The sequence below is a fragment of the Polyodon spathula genome, chromosome 19, assembly GCF_017654505.1.
Source record: "Polyodon spathula isolate WHYD16114869_AA chromosome 19, ASM1765450v1, whole genome shotgun sequence".
NCBI lineage: Eukaryota > Metazoa > Chordata > Actinopteri > Acipenseriformes > Polyodontidae > Polyodon > Polyodon spathula.
The window spans coordinates 25646806-25664291 of NC_054552.1; the positions used below are offsets into that span (position 1 = coordinate 25646806).

Sequence of the window (17486 nt, forward strand, 5' to 3'; positions counted from 1 at the left end):
TTTAAAGAGATTATTCTACTGAAAAACGTTGCAGCTGTAGTATGGAAGTTATCCAGTTTGTTAGACCTGTGACGTAAGCTTGCTACATTTACAAACGGATCATGAAACCTTGGGCTAGTGCTGTCAAACAGTCATGAAGGGCATATTCCTGACGTCTGTATTTGTACTGAACACAGCACTATTTAGAGCAGTGTACAGGTGTTACTCAGCAGAGTGCTTTGTGGGAGCTCTGCCCACTTGTAGCTCTGCTTATTTAGTATCAATTATGCATTTTTTGCTTCAAATCAAAGGCCTTTGCCGGCATAAGCTTACATTTCCCGGCACATGATTTTTCCTAGATGTCGCCGGCACTTTTTCTCCTGAAAGAGTCAGGCCATATTGTATACAGAACAGATTTATACCAAAGTCTAATTATCTCACCGCTGTATAGAAGCTTTTCAAAGGTACCAATTAATATAAAACAAAACAAACAACCGTTGTAAAGATATATGATTGCCTTTTTTATTGTTGGCATTAAATAATTGCACAGTTATCATAGTCATTATTGGTACTTTTTAAAAAGTGCTATAAGGATATGTGTGAACTGAATTTCAGTAAATCAGTAAGAGCATACTTCAATGGTAGTATACAACTTCTTAACATTTGTTAAAACAGGTTAGACTAAACATTGACTTTGTGAACACTATTGTATTGCTTTCACTTTGCCTGAGATTATCATAAAGCCATGAAGTATTTACGGCAGCACTTGCAGTAGTCTCTATGTCAAATGTGCCCACTATCTATTTTCTATAGGTTGTTCTAAGCCTGGAGGATCTTGGAGTTCTGATGAAAATTTTGGTTGAAAACATTGCAGAAGGCAGTAAAGAACTAAGTGGAAAAAACCTGACCAATGAAAAAGCTGAAGGTAGTTTATCAATTCATTCAGAAATTACCATGTAAAAATGTGCTTGGAGAAACCAAGCGCACATATTAGCCAAGTGTGCATATTAGCCAAGCCCCATGTAAATATAACACCAACAATTCACCATTACACAGTGTTGGGAGTTGTACAGTAATCTGTTAAATACTGAATGAAAAAAGCTGTGACTTGTGTAGAATATGGATTACTTACAGGAAAGAGAAACAACACAGAATATTTTCAAGACCCGATACTCTGTGTTTTTATTTATTTTTATACATGAATTGTGTGTTTAAAACCTGTGTAGTTTATTTAAAAAATAAAACAGCATTTGACGAATATCCAATAGTTTTATTTACATGTTGTTTTGTTTGGGTTTTTTTTGACAGATAGAAGTAAGACGTCAGGGATGATCAAACTGTTATCCAGTGCAGCAGGCGAGACAGGAAGCCCGCTGGTGAACGTCAACACAAGTATCTGTGAAGAAGTTGCTAAAGTGCACCTCGACTTTGAAATCAAGGAGGTCTGTGAACATTTCAGTCAGCAGGGTTTCATTTCATTGCTCTATATAGCTGGCTTTATAGTATGTCTTGCTATTATTTATCATTAGGTGGTGGTGAAGCTTACCAAGCCAGTGAAAGAGAAAGAGTATCCATTCCTGGTACTGCATGTGTCAAAGCTTGGGACTGAAGCTAGAGTGAGAAACTATGACATGGGTGTCACTGCCTATCTAAAGAAAATCAGCATGAAGTACCTGGGATTTACAGGTATGATGGTATAACCTGTACATATGCCAAGCAGTGACTGTACACTTTGTTTAAACACAAATCAGTTCAGTTTAATCGCTTACTACAAAAGACATGGCGTAATGATTAGTTTTGTTCTTCTTTGCTTTGAGTTCTAACATAATCTATGTTAACATACTCTCCTGCTTTTAAATATGTGCAGTTACTTTTGCTGATGACTAAATGCTATCATGTTTTCTCATTGTTGTTCTCATTTTTTGCTTTTATATTCAAAAGGTGAACCTCTCAATATCATCAGGTCTTCTGATGAGCCGGGAGCTGATCTCCTGAAAGTGGAGTATCACAAGGTTCGGCACAGATTTCAGTTTAATGCAATTGGCAAGGGATCGTATCATCCACTTGTACCGCTCCCCTGAACTGCATCACTGAGTTTGACGCTGCAGTGGCTTGCTGTCCGTAGCACTATTTTTTAAGTTGTTATGTTGAATTTCAGACTGTGTCAGGAAATGTGTGTTGCTTCCCTGGGGTTATTGGCACGACGGGGCATTGCCTCCGAGATGGCAGGGATGAAGAGAGCACTAGTAACAGGAAAAAACATCTGCCATTAGTGTTTTATTGGCAGCGAAAATAAAATCTGTAACCAGTATGTTAAAGGAGTAAATGTTGTAATGCTTCTAAAGTATACAGTGTAGGTGTGTATGTATCTATTTATGTACTGTGTGCAGTTTGAGGTGTTAGGAACTCTGTGCTTGGTATTCAAGTGGGAAGTATTTCTAGGGAATGTCGTACCATTAACCAAACCACATGTTACGTCTCAAAGGTACAGCACTTATTGCCTAGATGTATTTTGTGGTTCAGCTTCAGTTTAAATACTGTGTTACAGCAGAACATTCTAAACTCCACTGCTGTTGAAACAGTTTAAACTAGAAGCAGGAGACTTACTTACGATTGCTTCATTGCATACTTTGATGTAGTGTGTGTGTGTGTGTGTGTGTATCTCTAATTAAAGAGACTAGAAATTGCCCTCACCATCAGTTGCACAATTGATGTATTTACCTATACGTATACATGAGCTTTTGTTTTGTACTGTAATGTTGTTTTGTGAAATGCTTGTATACATTTTAAATAGGTAAAGAAATTTACATTTTTGAATTATTATTTCCTTGTTACAGGCTGACAAAAATGGGCCGGACTTTAAAACTGTTTACAACAACACTGAGCAGATGATCACTGTGAGTAAAATCTGCATTATTATTAACAGTTAAAAATTATTATATCAGTCAATATTTTATATGTTTTTCATAGTGGACCACCATCACAAAGCGCTTTACAAGATAGTGAGGAACAATGCATAATACATTAAATAAAATGCTAGGACGTGAATTCTAAACATTGTGGATGTGTGTGTCATACAGATTCATACAAATAAGATGGAGTGAAAAACCTGAAATAGCAATTTAGACAACAGCTAATAACGGATATCAGGCTTAAAGAGCATTGAAAGCAAGAGAGAACAAGCGGGTCTTGAGAGTTGATTTGAAGCGAGCGACTGTGGGAGCTGCACGCACTAAAGCTGGGAGAGAGTTCCAGAGAGTTGGGGCCATGAAGCTAAAAGAGCGCTTTCCGAGTGTGGAGCACTTTTGCTTGGGTATAACAAGCAAGCCTGAGTATATAGCGGAACGAGCTCAAGTTAAAGCTCTGAGCAGGGCCCGCTGTTGCAGCATCTCTGCAATGAATTGGTGATATTCCAGGTACTATGAAAACTGAGCCCCCTGCTTGCTTTATCTCCATCTCCATCCAGGTGGCCTTTTCATCTCTTGACCTGCTGCTGCACACACAGGCCCTTCTCTCCAGCATTAACTTCCTAACAGCTGCCATGTCTTCAGGCAGCCTGCCCTCTGCTGATAAGGAGCGAGATTCGAACATACAGGCTGAAGAACAAAGCAAGAGCTCAGCACTAAAGCCTGGTAACCCCAATGAATAATGTTTTAAGCAAGAAACGTTTAACCTTGTCTCGATGTTGCATGAACAGCTGTTGCTCCTGATGGAAACACAGATGAATTCTGGTCCCCAAGTCAATACCTTTGTAGAAAACACTGCATAGAACAGTACTCCACTGTACAGTACCTCATTTTACAGAGGTAAAAAATACCCCCCTAAGGTGCTTCTACCAAGTATTAACTCAGGGGGCGTGGAGACTTATCCAATTATGATCTTTCAGTTTTGTATTTTTAATATATATATTTTTTCTCAATAAAAACTTTTAAAAACTTTTTTCATTTAAATACATGAAACTCTGAGGCCCTGACACCACAACAATGTGAAAAAAGTTTAAGGGGGTGTAGACTTTCTATAGGCACTGTGTGTGTGTGTGTGTGTGTGTGTGTGTGTGTATGTGTGTGTGTATATGTATATGTGTGTGTGTGTGTGTGTGTGTGTGTGTGTGTGTGTATATATATATATATATATATATATATATATATATATATATATATATATATATATATACACACACACATATATACACATATAACAGTGAAAACGTCCGAGGGGGGGAGGTGGGGGGATGAATACTTTTTATAGGCACTGTACATGCATTGAAAATCCAATGCTGTTCATGTTGTAATACTGCCCTCTAGTGACACCATATTTTCCTCTTTTTTAGTGTCTGCTGGTTCACAAACTGATGGTGATGTCATTGACCTTAAGCTCACTGCTAAGCTTGGTGCATTTAATGTGTTTGTATGTGATGAAAACTGTGACATTGCTGACATTAGGATACGGGGTAAGTTTATCTAAAAAGGCTGAAAAGTTTTTTCTTCTACAGTGGGAGCCACCCATTGCTTTTATATTTATATTTTGTTGGATTGCATAATACATATGCCATAGGTTAGATATATTAGCGATGTAGTAATGAAATTTTATACATTTTGAATTTTTTCTCTTCATTTAACATTCTTCTGTAGTTTTTAGAATACTTATTTTGGCAAAATGCCTGCAGATTGGTTGTATGTTGCACAGTAAGTGAATTGCTTACAATTTCTCTTGTAATGTGCCCTGTATATAACACTTCTAACATTCTACAGGTATTGACGCCTCAGTTTCAATGCAGTCGTCTCAAACTCAGGTTTTCGCTCGACTTGGAGATATCATTGTCACAGATGTTGACTCAAAGACTATCCACAAAAAGGCAAGCGCATTTCCAAATCGTTTTTTTAAAGCATTTATTTCCAGTTTACCTTTATGTTTTTGTTGACCTAGATTTTATGTTGTACACTCTGTTTTCACTGTTTATACAGCTTGAGGTTAGTGTGGTGACTTAACACGTTTCTTACCTTCATAGGCAATTGACTTGAAAACCCTGCTGTCACACTGATGAAGGCAATGGCAAAAAAAAAAAAAAAAACATGCTGCTACTTGGTGGTTGTCTACTGGCGTTTATTATAATTGTATGACTTAAATCACTCTCGGAGTGTAGTAGTCTAGACCGATGATTCTCAAGCATATGGACACTGTTCCAGAGTGCAATATTTTAACTTAAATGCTCAAGTATATTTATAATGAGCATTACATTTAAAACAATAAAATAGTAAAAACAATAAAACTGCATGCGAGTCTGAGTGATTTAAGCTATAAAAGCAGTACTCTGTGATCGACTGGGTCTCCCCTTGGAGCAATCCATTCACATTGGGTTATTATTTCAGGCTGTCTCCATCGCGGGAGATGAAGTGTTCAGTTTCAACATGGCGCTGTATCCAAATGCTACTGAGGGAGATGCCTACACCAATACCTCCAACGTTGATGGGAAGGTGACTCTGAGAGTGGGCTGCATTCAGATTGTCTACCTGCACAAGTTCTTGATGTCTCTGGTGGTGAGCTCATTTGTCTAGTATGAATTTTTATAAATACCAAGTCTTATATAGCTGCATCTACAGTACTATAACCAATAGGTTATGAACGTAGATATAGAGATGGAATTTGAAGTGAAGAAATAATGAGTCTGTAACTAGAACCATTATAATGAATGCATTCTGGGATACAGCACAGTAATATATCTTTACTGGGATCTGTTTGTCTGCAACAATGTAAATATTATAAAGCAAGCAAGAAACAGTGGGTTTAGACAGAAGTAGGAAGCATGAATTTGTACTTTTCTTACTATACCATATACATGGTTTTCTCTTTGTTTTTAGGGTTGAAAGTTTTGTTTTAAATCCATTTTAGGACTGGCAACACTGTTTATGTATGCTTTATAATACTACTTTTAAAAGCAGAGTCATTTTCTTTTTTTAATCGTTCCAGAATTTTTCAAATAACTTCCAAACTGCAAAGGAGGCCCTGAGTGTGGCCACAGCACAGGCCGCAGAGAAAGCTGCATCCAGCGTCCGGGATTTCTCCCAGAAGAGCTTCCGCCTCTCCATGGATATCAAGCTGAAGGCTCCAGTGATCATCATCCCCCAGTCCTCAGTCTCCCAGAATGCAGTGGAAGTGGACCTGGGGCTGATCACCGTGCAGAACCAGTTCTGTCTGGTCCCTGCAGACGAGGGATCTCTGCCTCCAGTCATTGATAAAATGGATGTGCAGCTAACAGAGCTGAAGCTGTCCAGGTAAAATATTTCAATGGCTCCTTTATCAGCCATTCACAATGTCGTGAATTATTCTAGGGTGTCCCTGTGTGACATTTTGGTTATGTGTTTTAAAGTGGTGGGTTAACACAGTAGACCTCCCTTTTAAAAAAATGTAGTGCCACTTTTTAAAATCCTAATGTTGTTTTTAGCCACCAACACATTTGTTATCACCTTTATTCCTTCAAACGTTTTCACAGGTTTTCACATTTTCATATTATGGTACAAAAGTCTTGTTTTACTTAATTTTTCTTGTAGGTCACAAATGGTGCTGCTTTTTTTTAATAACTGTAATTAAAATACTGTATCCAGGATCCACAACTGACCACAATAAGTACACTATCATCACTATAGCCAACTTAACCAAAATAAAATACACTTTTCTCAGAATTCTCCTACAGGAAGGTTCAGTTCAGCCTAATATTGAGTTACTGCAACCAGTCAACTTGCGAGTGTCTGTGAAGAGAAACCTCGCGGCTGCCTGGTGCCAGAAGATACCAGCAGTGGAAATCAATGGAGATCTAAAACCTATGAAGGTCAGAATACTTTCTACATGCATTCTCTTTTCAATACCTAAATATGCTGATATGGGTGGTGATGTTTCAGTAACAGAATGTTAACTATTTTTTTTGTGTTTAATGTGTTTTATTTATTGATTTATTAATGTATTTAAATGATTAAACAGAAACATCCCCACAACACCAAAGCCTCATAACTGGGGTGTCGAGACACATAATGTAGTAAAATAGATAAATAACATGAATTATTGGTTAAAATGGTCTCTGTAGGGTTTAGCAGTAAAGTCATTAATCTTACTGCACTCTGAATTTTATAATATTAATAATGTTTGCTGTACATAGTTTGTTGTCATGTTTATGGAATGTACTATTACTTGGTCTGTCCTAATTTAAATAAAGGTTAAATACATGTCAAAACAATTATGTACTTTTATCAATAAGAAATGGTCAACTGAACAGGTAAACAAATGTTTTTGATCCTAACGTGACATGTTTTTTTGTTTTTTTTCCCATTAAACCATTTTGTTACTAAAGGTGGCACTAAGCCAAGATGACTTAACTGTCCTATTAAAAATTGTGATGGAAAATATTGGAGAAGCTGCAAATCCACAGACAGAAACAAAGACATCTGCTGATAGTGTGCAAAAGCAAGGCGGATCTCTGTATGGGTCAGATCTGCCCAAAGGTAAGAAACACTAAACAGATCTTGGGATATATTCCTAAAGCATTTTTATAATGAGCTGCGCATTTAAGCCACCTGTTGGCGTGACTGAAGGAGCTTTTCATCTGAATTTCAGCTGCCATTCAGACTCCTTTAAACCCCTTAATCAGCTGGGATTAACATTGTTAATGCAAATGTATGTGTGTGTGCACACATTTTTATTTATTTATTTTTTAACGTATCGTTTCAGGTTCTGCTCCGATTAAAAAAGAAGACTCTAATGTGCTTGATTCTAAGGAACCGTACGAAACGCTGAAATTTGATTTTAACTTTGAATCGCTTTCTTTGGTACTTTACAACAGTGATCCTACGCTGGTGTGTATTGAGTCAAATACTTGTCTTTTCACGTGTGCTTGAGTTGTTGTGTACATGGCATGGAGAAACATGTGGGTGTGTCAGTAAGTGGGTGGGAGTTTTAATGTTGATGCCTGTATCAACAACTTTGTTTAGCCTGCTTTGGAACTTGTGACAAAGTGCCCGCCCCTGTGTATATTATCTGTTATGTGTTGTGTGTGGTGTGTTTAAATGTTGGTGTATAGACATTGGTACACGGGATATAAACGGGTCTGTGTAACACGAGTGTTTAAAAATGTATATGTGTATTTAGGCACGAGGATTGCACAGCACTTCACGTGTAAGTAAAATGTAGTAATATGTGAGCACAGGGAATTGCACTTTTAATTCACGTGCTGGGATTCAAGTGAATAATTAATTTGTAATTGAATCCCAGCACAACAGTATATATAGATGCACGTTTTCACATACTCACGGTTGGGTATTTGGTGAGTGGAGAACGGGAGAGAGAGAGAGAGAGAGAAAGAGATAGAGATAGATAGATAAGTGTAACTATAAATCTCAATTGTTTGTGTAGCGTTCGTCCACTCTGTGTTTTGTCCGTGTCTATTCGTTTTGTTTGTCTGTTTATTTTGGCGCGAAGTGCCGTGTCCTGTGTTTTCGTGTTTGTTTAAACCTTTTATTTTGTAATAAACCGGTGCCAACAGACATCTTCATCATTTCATTTCACATCATCGTCTTTATATATTTCATTCCTTCCTGGTTCTGACACCGCCCACTTGGCCGTCTCTGTGACAGAACTGTATAAAATATGCCTAGATTCATTGTCCAAAATACAAAGGGTATAAAACATAGTCTGTTATGTATTTTATTGTTCAAGTAACAGGTTTGTTTGCACATGCTCAAGAGCAAGGCTAATTATAATGCAGACCAATTATAACCATTATTATGTTCAGTTAATATGCTGTGGTTTTAGCAATGGGATCAGATGTGTTCTGACCATATGTTGTGTTCATATTTTTAAGGGTTATATAAACACCTCCAACCTAATGTGGCTGCTTCATTGCATTGATGTCACTGTTTGGCATCCACATTCCATTTTTAGATATCTCTTGCTCCCCCTCTCTGCAGAAAGCACCACTTTCCCAAAGACAGGATAGCCTACGTATTGGAGAATTCATTTTGCATCTAATGACCGCATCTGGGAAAATGTTTGAAGGTGGGGCCTTAGAGGCCTCTACAAAACTCACTGCCTGTACACTGGATGATTGTAGGCAGGGGATCGAGAGGGTCACCTCAAGGTAACTGTTCGATACACAAGATCATATTAAAGGCTGGAATTAGGTGAATACTGAGAAATGCTCCTGAGCAAAGTTTGTGTAAAATAGGTACACAGTGTCACCCTGTGGCAAACTGATGTCATTGTCATACAGTTTTTGTTACCTAGAGAATAAATGGTGCTGCACACCCCTAAGGAGTACTTTCTGTTGCTGCATTTAATTTACACTCTCAGTCAGTATTAGTTTTGGGGTGTGAAGAAACCTGCTGGTGACAGAGTAAGGAAAGTTATTTAATTCTTTAGAATACAATTTAGATTATCAAAGTTGAGATCAGGTTAATTTGTGCTGTTTCATTAAAATATTTTAATGTCCCACAGGATGGTTGACAGGAAGGATGATGGGGGTGACAGCGTCATGATCGATCTGAGTTTTACCCAGCGCCAGGGTGAGAGTTCAGTGGTAGCTGTGCTCCAGAAGCTGTACGTCTGTGCCAGTGTCGAGTTCCTGCTGGCCGTGGCTGATTTCTTCATCAAAGCCATGCCACAGGGTCCAACCCCTGACAAATCTAACCTGCTGCAGCTGAAACAAGTGAATGTGCCAAGGGCCGCCTCTGAAAAGGGTTAGTTACTCTTGATCAGAATTTTACTTGGGCACTCTAGTGCCAAAAATGCTTTCAGCTTACTGCATTTGCTTCATCAAGAATGCAAAGTATAGCAATCTACAGCATTTTTTTGTATGAAATGTGAAAATATTTTTTGTATTAACTGCAGTTCTTAATACACTGAAACAGTTGACTGATAAAGTGTGAATGACTTGTTGGATTGATTTAAAAGTGCACATATGCCTTCATAATAGAGGGAGAAATGAAATACACTCTTAGACCAGAATTTGTCACATTTGACCAACAAAACAAGAAGCAATTGGAAAACTGCATGAAAGATGATAGCTTATGGTTATTTTTGTACATTTTGACAGCTGATTTTGTATTTTGTGTTTTAGCCCCTGATTCTTCTCGCCCTAAGATGAAGATAAAAGCTGTTGTTATCGACCCTGAGGTTGTGTTTGTGGCCAACCTGATGAAGGCTGATGCTCCAGCGCTTGCTGCCTCTTTCCAGTGCGATTTCACCCTCGTATTGGAGGGAGCATCTCAAAAAATGACAGCAAGTTTGCGGGAGCTGAAGGTCCTGGCCTGCCCTTTCCTCAGAGACAAAGGAGACAAGGCTGTCACCACAGTAAGCACAACGGAATGCTTTTGTTTAAATAGCGATCAATGTGTTGCATATACTTTACCATGCAGGTTTTTTTTTTTTTTTTTTTTTTCTTTGCATCATTAAAACTGATTTATATTTTTTGTTCAGGTGTTGCGGCCTGCTTGTTTAACTCTTGAAGCCAGAATGCATCAAACAGAACCGCTGACTGCAGCTGTCACAGTGGATGCAATTATTATTAAGGTTAGGTTGCCTCATTATTTCTTTTTTATCGCGTAACATGAATTGAAATTACATATTTTACTGCAGGTGTCAATGGGGATGCAGTTTTGTTCTTAATACAGTGGGGATAGTCTTTCATTTATTTCCCCACACTGTAAAGATTCAACAAGTACCAGATAAGTGGGCTATTGCAAACTATTCTTTTCCATACTGTTAGGTTTTTAAAATTTTTGGTTCAGTAACACATTGTAGATGATACTTTGATGATACTCCCTGATAATTTGGCCATGCTTTATTTTAATATTAACGGCACTGTATTGTTTTTAACTGATTTTTTTTCTTTTCTTTTTGATAAGAACATGTATGTAAAAGTGTTTTTTGGCCCCATGTAATGATCTGCCACATTGGCTCATATTTCCTTTTGTTTTTCTGGGAATACACAGCAGAGCTCTAGATATGCTCTTGCTAATATAAAGTAACTTGGCTGATGTAGCCACATTATGTAAGTATATGGCAGGCAACTCAAACTGAGCAGTCTCAACCCACCTGTTCCCCCCCCCCCACCTGGACTAGGTTACCGGAAAAACCGGTACTGGTGGTGGTTCCTGGTTCCTTCACCCCAGGGGGGGGAGTCCTCTTCTGGGGGACCCTTTTACAAGGGGTCGTTGAAACCCGGGCATTCTTCTTAAGAAAATTGGTTGGGACGTCCAAAAATGACCCAAAAAAAAAAAGGGGACCCCACTCTTGTATCCGGGGTACTTCCGTCTATTCAAGTTAGCATCTCTTTTCCGTTCTCCATAACCCTCTTTTTTGAAACCACCAAACCTGCAGGGGGTTCAAACAAGTCCAGGGTTGGTAACCCCAGGACCAAGGGGGGGGACCCCGGGAACCGTTTTTTTTCCGGTTGACAAAAAAAAAGGGGAAAAAACGAGGAACCGACTCCGTAGGAAGTCTGTCCTGTCGGGGTCCTGACCTGGGGAAAAGAAAATGAAAATTAACCAGTCACGTTCTGGTACTTGGGAACTACACTTCTTTTTTGGGATTTGAGGAAAATTGTCAAAAATAAATTACAACAAAAAAGTGGTCACAAAATAGAACAAGGAAAAAAAGGAGAATTGAGTTTTCAATTAACAGGTTGCGAAGCCAACCTTAATAGGCACACAGTGCATAACGGGCACAAAAAAATCTTTACTTTTCCCAAACAAAAATAAAAACAATAAAAACGTAGTAAGTATGTCATTTATTTGTTTTTAACAAAGGGGGGGTGATTAGTTTTTTTTTTTTTTGGTTTTTTTTTTGGAACTGACCACATTGGTCATTTTTTACCTTTTGTGATTTGGTCTACCCCATGTTTTGGGGGAGGTTTAAGGAGGGGGGTAGGGGGGAAAAATGAATGTTACCCTAACCGGCGACCGCACCACTTGAGATGTAAACTTGCAACCACCCCCCATTCTACCGTTATTCTCTGGGGTACCTTTTGAAACTTTTTGAAAACTCATTCCTAAGGGAACCTCAAAAAAGGCAAAAGGCAAAACGCCTCGGAAAAGTTAGATGGGCCCAAAACAACCCCTTAAAATTTTTGTTTGACCGGCAGGGGGTTGTTTCCACGCAAGGGGTAAGACGAATTCACCGTCTGTTTCGTTGGGGCTCTTTAAACCTTTCGGATTATTTCCGTATCGTTAATTATCGTTTCATTACGATGAAAATTCGCAGTTGGTTGGCTCCTTTATAACTCCCTCAAAAAAAAAAAAACCGAACCTGGTTTTTTTTTTTTTTTTTTTTTTTTTTTTTTTTTTTTACCCTCTCAGTGGAGATTACATTCTTTAAGCAGAAAAAGTTAGACTTAACTAAACACCATACAAAATTATTGTTTATATTTTTGAAACGTGTTTAATGCGGTGAAGTTTTGTATGTGGGACATTTGTTTAATTATTGGGCCATTTTGTGTTGAGTTTTTTACGGTATGAAACACCCACAAAAGATCTACTTCTTATTTAGGGGAAGTCCCATTTCGGGGGTCAATTGGTCCTGTTCTTAAATATTTTTTTTTTGGTTTTTTTTTGTTTTGGGGAGGGGGGACTTCGTGTCTGGACGGGTAGTTTGGGACAGGAAGTTTCCTGTGTACTTGATTGGTTAGTTATAGGTCACGACAGGAAGGGTACAAATTTAAAACAGTTGATGGATCGTGTTTCCATGAATTTTACACGAGGGATTAGACGGTTTTATTTTTTTAAGTGATAAACTTTAAAACAAAAAAAAAACGGGGGGTTTTGGAGTCACAAAAAAAACCAAATTAATTCCACCGAAGTTTCCTGGTCGAACAAAACCTAATCCTTTTCTTTGAACGGTTGTTAATATACGTTTTCAGGTGTTATCAACAGATAGATGGTACTTTAATCAAATTATTACGTTGAAAAAGAACAGGGGATTGAACCGAAACAAGGACTTTTTGAATTTGTAATGGTGGCAAAAGTAGTAGGGGGGGAAGGGTCGTGATTCGAAACTCGTTGGAGTGGGTCAATTTTTTTAATCCATTGAGGTTTTTTAACTCACAATGGACGTTAAACCCCCCCCAATAATTTTTTCACAAAACTATAAACTTGTAATTAATTACTTTTACAAAAGAATTAAACATATTAAATTTTTAGTTGACATCGTATAGGACCGAAAACTCAAATTGTAAACATCCTCACCACCTGGGACGAAAACCGGATCTTTTAGGAGGTAATCAAAAAAGGGACGTTAACAAAGGGAGAACGAAAAAAAATAAAACAAAAAAACAAATCGAAAGAGTTTTTCCCGGTTTTGGCGAATGTTGCAAAAAAACCTGGTAAGTAATTTTTCTGTCCCGGGGGCATGTTTTTTGTGGTAGGTTATTTGGCGGGAAACCCGGTTTTAGGGGACCAATTACGTCGGTTTTGTCGTTCGTTAGGACGGTCCAGGGGGGGGGACCCAAAAGACCCCGCTTCCTTTCTAAAACAGGGGGTACTTCACCCTTCAATTCCCCGTTCTTCCAAAACGTGACTGAATAAACGACGGGGTAGCTCGTTAAAAGGTGCCCCCTTCCGACAGGGGGACGTGGAGGGGTTCGCGGGTCCGTTCAGACGGGGGGAGGAAAGTCAAGAGGGTCGTTTAACCACTCACAGCAAATGGACTTTTTGGGGGATGCCGGGAGTATACAGTTGATGTCTCTTGGAGGGTGAATGGTTGGATGTTTTTGTCCCCCCTTTCCCCTAGAACCCCAACTAATTTTTGTGGTTTGCAATTAAATCATTTTAAAGAAATAATATTATTTATCAAGCTTGTGAACCATTCCATTTAATGGGATGGAAAATCTAGCCCCTGATTATTCCCGTCTAAAACGCTTTCCTGAAAGGTAATTAGTGGATCTAAAAATACTTTTTTGAAAGCCTTTTCAACAACTTTTTTTTTCGGACTTTTGGGTCTGTTGTTTGTATTTTAAAAACTGCACTAATACATCCAGTGTACCAGCATATTGAAATCCACCTTTACAAACTTTTCCTCCCTATGACTTCAGCTGAATTGGAGTAATTGACAGAATAGGCTTGGGGCATCTAAGATGCAATGGTAAATTTTTTGGTTTTTTGGTACTGGGTTTTTTTTACTTATTTTCACCATTTCTACCTCCCCACTAAATATTTTTTTTTGGTTTTTTTTTTTTTACCAAATATGAAAATCCGCAAAGCCAAAAACATTGGGGCAGTGGGAATTGTTTTTTTAATTAATTGTAGTGAAATGGGTTTTTTTTTTTCTTAAAGTTTCCCATTCCCTGCACAAATGTTGTTTTTTTTTGCCTGGCCAGTTTTTTTCCCCCATGGGTGTTTACCAGTGGGAAATAGCAATATGCCAATAGCCAAAACACTCCCCGCGGCGGTCCCCCCCCCCCCCCTTCCCCTACCAAATTGGTTCCCCCGCAGTTCCCTATCCTTGAGGATTTCATGGGTGTCCGGTGCTTCACACAAGAAATAGAATGCAATCGAAAGGCCAAAATTAAAGTTTATAAACTGTCCCCCCCCAATTAACAAATATTTGTCTGCCATTTTTTTACTAGATCATTAGTTATTGAACTCTTTAACAGGTCAAGAAGAAACATCTAAAACAATAGGGACATTTAAAAACATTTAGATTATTCTGTGTCGATCTAGAGATTCTAAAAACAGGAGAAATCTGGACTAAAGATAACTAAAAGCACAAATGAAGATATTTATATTTATTTTGCCTTCTTATCCTATCCATTTAGATAAAGAACCATTTCTCCATTCCATTTGCCATTTATAAGTTTTCAATGAAGTCCATATCACTGGAACCTGTTGGTGAAGCAGAGCCTGAAAAGGAGTTCCACGTGCCTTTGGATTCGTACAGGTAAAGGTTAAAGTTAAACTCACCCAACTTCCTCTGACATCCTCAGAGGAAAATCAGTCATATCTCTTCTTTTAGTCACATAACTTAAATTAGTTGTATCACTTCTGTATCATGGCATGTTTATTAGTATTAAGCAGTGCTTGTATTGCGGTAGTAATTCACAAAGCATCGATGTGTACAATACAACCAGACAGTAATCGGATGTTTTGAAATTTAAAACATGCTGATACAGAGGAATGCCAGCCTTTTCCAAATACTGCATTCTAGTCTTAAATGTATTTCCAGAACTTGAAAGCTTAAATATTGGAGAATCCGTACACTTCCGTAAGTCCGGGTACATGTACAACTGAATAGTGATCCCTGCTTGACATAACTGTCTTTAGTTCCCTGTCTTTAGCGGTGGACCACTGACATACATATCTGTGCGCTGGTTGTTTTTGCTGCAGGTGCCAGCTGTTTCTGAGACCAGTGGGGATGTTGGATGGCCAGTTTAAGGAGTCCTCCACATTCATAGCATGGAAGGAGGAGCTTCACCGGAGTTCAGAGGTCAGGGGTGTGCTGCAGTGCCCCTCCAGTGAGATAAACTACCTGCCTCTCATAGTGAACACTGTCGCTGTCCCAGATGAGCTGAGCTTCATCTCTAGCCATGGGGAGGAGGACTGGGACCCAGCCTACCTCATTCATCTCTGCCCCACTGTGACCATGCGAAACTTACTGCCATACACTGTCCGCTACCTGCTCGAGGTAATGACCTAAGATGCTGCTTCCTAGCCACTCCTTTGCGTATTTGTAATGAACAATTCTGTGTAGTTCATGGCTGCTATGCAATTTTTCTGCAAAAGAAATTATCATTCCTAGATGTACATGTGTGTGTGTGTTTATAAAGTGTTTGTTATTAAAATTGCCACCAACGTGTTTCAAATTGTAATAATATGAATTATCTTTTTAGCTACACATTTTAACTACTACTAACATGACTGTATAAATGCCCATATTGGAAATGCTTCTTCACTCTTATTCTATCTTTCTCCATCTGAAAACTAAGACAGTGAATTGGTTCCTGTTACCCGTAGAAGGAATGCACACTGGAAATGTGGTCTGAAACTACACATTAGTCATATCGGTAATGATTTAGCATTTGCCCATTGCAGGGAACAGCCGAGACTCATGAACTGGCAGAAGGGAGCTCAGCTGATGTCCACAGTGCCAGGATTAGTGGGGAGATCATGGAACTCGTCCTGGTGAAATATCAGGGCCGGAACTGGAATGGCCATATTAAGATCCATGAGGGACTGCCGGAGTTCTTCCTTGTGCGCTTCACCAGTGACTGTCTGGACAGCCTGAGTGTGGATCTGAGTATTCACGTGGGGCGAACTAACGGGCAGATGGTCTTGTCTGTGTTCAGCCCATACTGGATCATTAACAAGACCAACCGGGTCCTCCAGTACCGCGCCGAGGAGATCCAAATAAAGCACCCTTCCGACTTCCGAGACATCATCCTCTTCTCTTTCAAAAAGAAAAATATCTTTAGTAAGAACAAGGTACGTCATTTCAAAATGCATTTTTCAAAAATATGCACACCCTCGTACCTATGATTCAAATGTCTCCTGCGGATGAGGTTGTAGAACATCAGAGACATATACAGTAACATGGTGTAATGAATTATAATTGTTATCCAATCGGTAGAGTTCTTCTGAACTTCGTTCTAAAGAAGCTTTTATTCTAATTTAGGTTCAGCTGTGTGTTTCAACTAGTACCTGGTCCAGTAGCTTTTCTTTGGACACAGTAGGAAGCTATGGATGTGTAAAGTGCCCTGCTAACAATATGGAGTACCTTGTAAGTATAGTAGATTTTGTAGTGCTTTTTTGTTGTTGTAAGCGTGCGGTACTGAATATAATTCAGTCCTTGATGGAGGCTGTTTTATTTTTTGGAGGTTGGAGTGAGTATCCAGATGAGCAGTTTTAACCTGACCCGGATTGTGATAATGAGCCCATTCTATACACTGGTGAACAAGTCCTCCTTTGAACTGGAGGTGGGAGAAGTGCAGACCACAGGAACTGTAACAAATGGGAAATGGCACTACATTGCTGCAGATGAGGTAACTGTAATATATATCTTTATATGTACAAAGATAAAATAAAGAATGCGATAAGAGCATGTTCTCCCTTGAAGAAAATAAAGCAACGTCACAGGATTTTTAATTTTTTTAAGTGCTACGTCCGCTGTTGAGATGGAATTACAACTTCAATACCATACAACCAATTAATGCTGTAGTCTTAAATCTGAAGGCACTGGAACACCATTAAAATATAGGTTTTTCTTAAACAAGAATTATATGAATTTACATTTTATATGTAGATGAGCTTCTAGTAATGCATTTGTCTAATCTCTACAACTATTTCCACAAAGTGTCTTTCTCCATCTTGTCAGAATGCTGTACATTATTTACGGATTTGTGTGTCAGTGGCTTTGTTCTTGTTTGGTTTGGTTCCAGTCGTAGCTGATGCACTGTTTCTGTCGTCCATTTATAGAAGTAGTTTGGTAATAGAAGACATTCCTAATGCTCTTTTCGTTGCATCAAGAAGACTACT

General features: G+C 38.7%; 1 protein-coding gene across 1 annotated transcript in view; it reads left to right on the forward strand.

Annotated features, from left to right (window-relative positions):
• Positions 1-17486, forward strand: part of LOC121294532 (vacuolar protein sorting-associated protein 13C-like) — a 127837-nt gene that overhangs the window by 89117 nt on the left and 21234 nt on the right. Inside the window, exons 39-60 of the mRNA XM_041218322.1 lie at positions 793-904; positions 1288-1421; positions 1509-1665; positions 1921-1991; positions 2817-2876; positions 3446-3611; positions 4310-4429; positions 4731-4834; positions 5349-5516; positions 5947-6251; positions 6658-6805; positions 7322-7472; positions 7699-7823; positions 8934-9103; positions 9460-9701; positions 10082-10314; positions 10441-10533; positions 14774-14895; positions 15342-15639; positions 16047-16436; positions 16627-16731; positions 16829-16993. Of these exons, the coding sequence (XP_041074256.1) occupies positions 793-904; positions 1288-1421; positions 1509-1665; positions 1921-1991; positions 2817-2876; positions 3446-3611; positions 4310-4429; positions 4731-4834; positions 5349-5516; positions 5947-6251; positions 6658-6805; positions 7322-7472; positions 7699-7823; positions 8934-9103; positions 9460-9701; positions 10082-10314; positions 10441-10533; positions 14774-14895; positions 15342-15639; positions 16047-16436; positions 16627-16731; positions 16829-16993 (3639 nt within the window). The remainder of the gene's footprint in view (positions 1-792; positions 905-1287; positions 1422-1508; positions 1666-1920; positions 1992-2816; positions 2877-3445; positions 3612-4309; positions 4430-4730; positions 4835-5348; positions 5517-5946; positions 6252-6657; positions 6806-7321; positions 7473-7698; positions 7824-8933; positions 9104-9459; positions 9702-10081; positions 10315-10440; positions 10534-14773; positions 14896-15341; positions 15640-16046; positions 16437-16626; positions 16732-16828; positions 16994-17486) is intronic.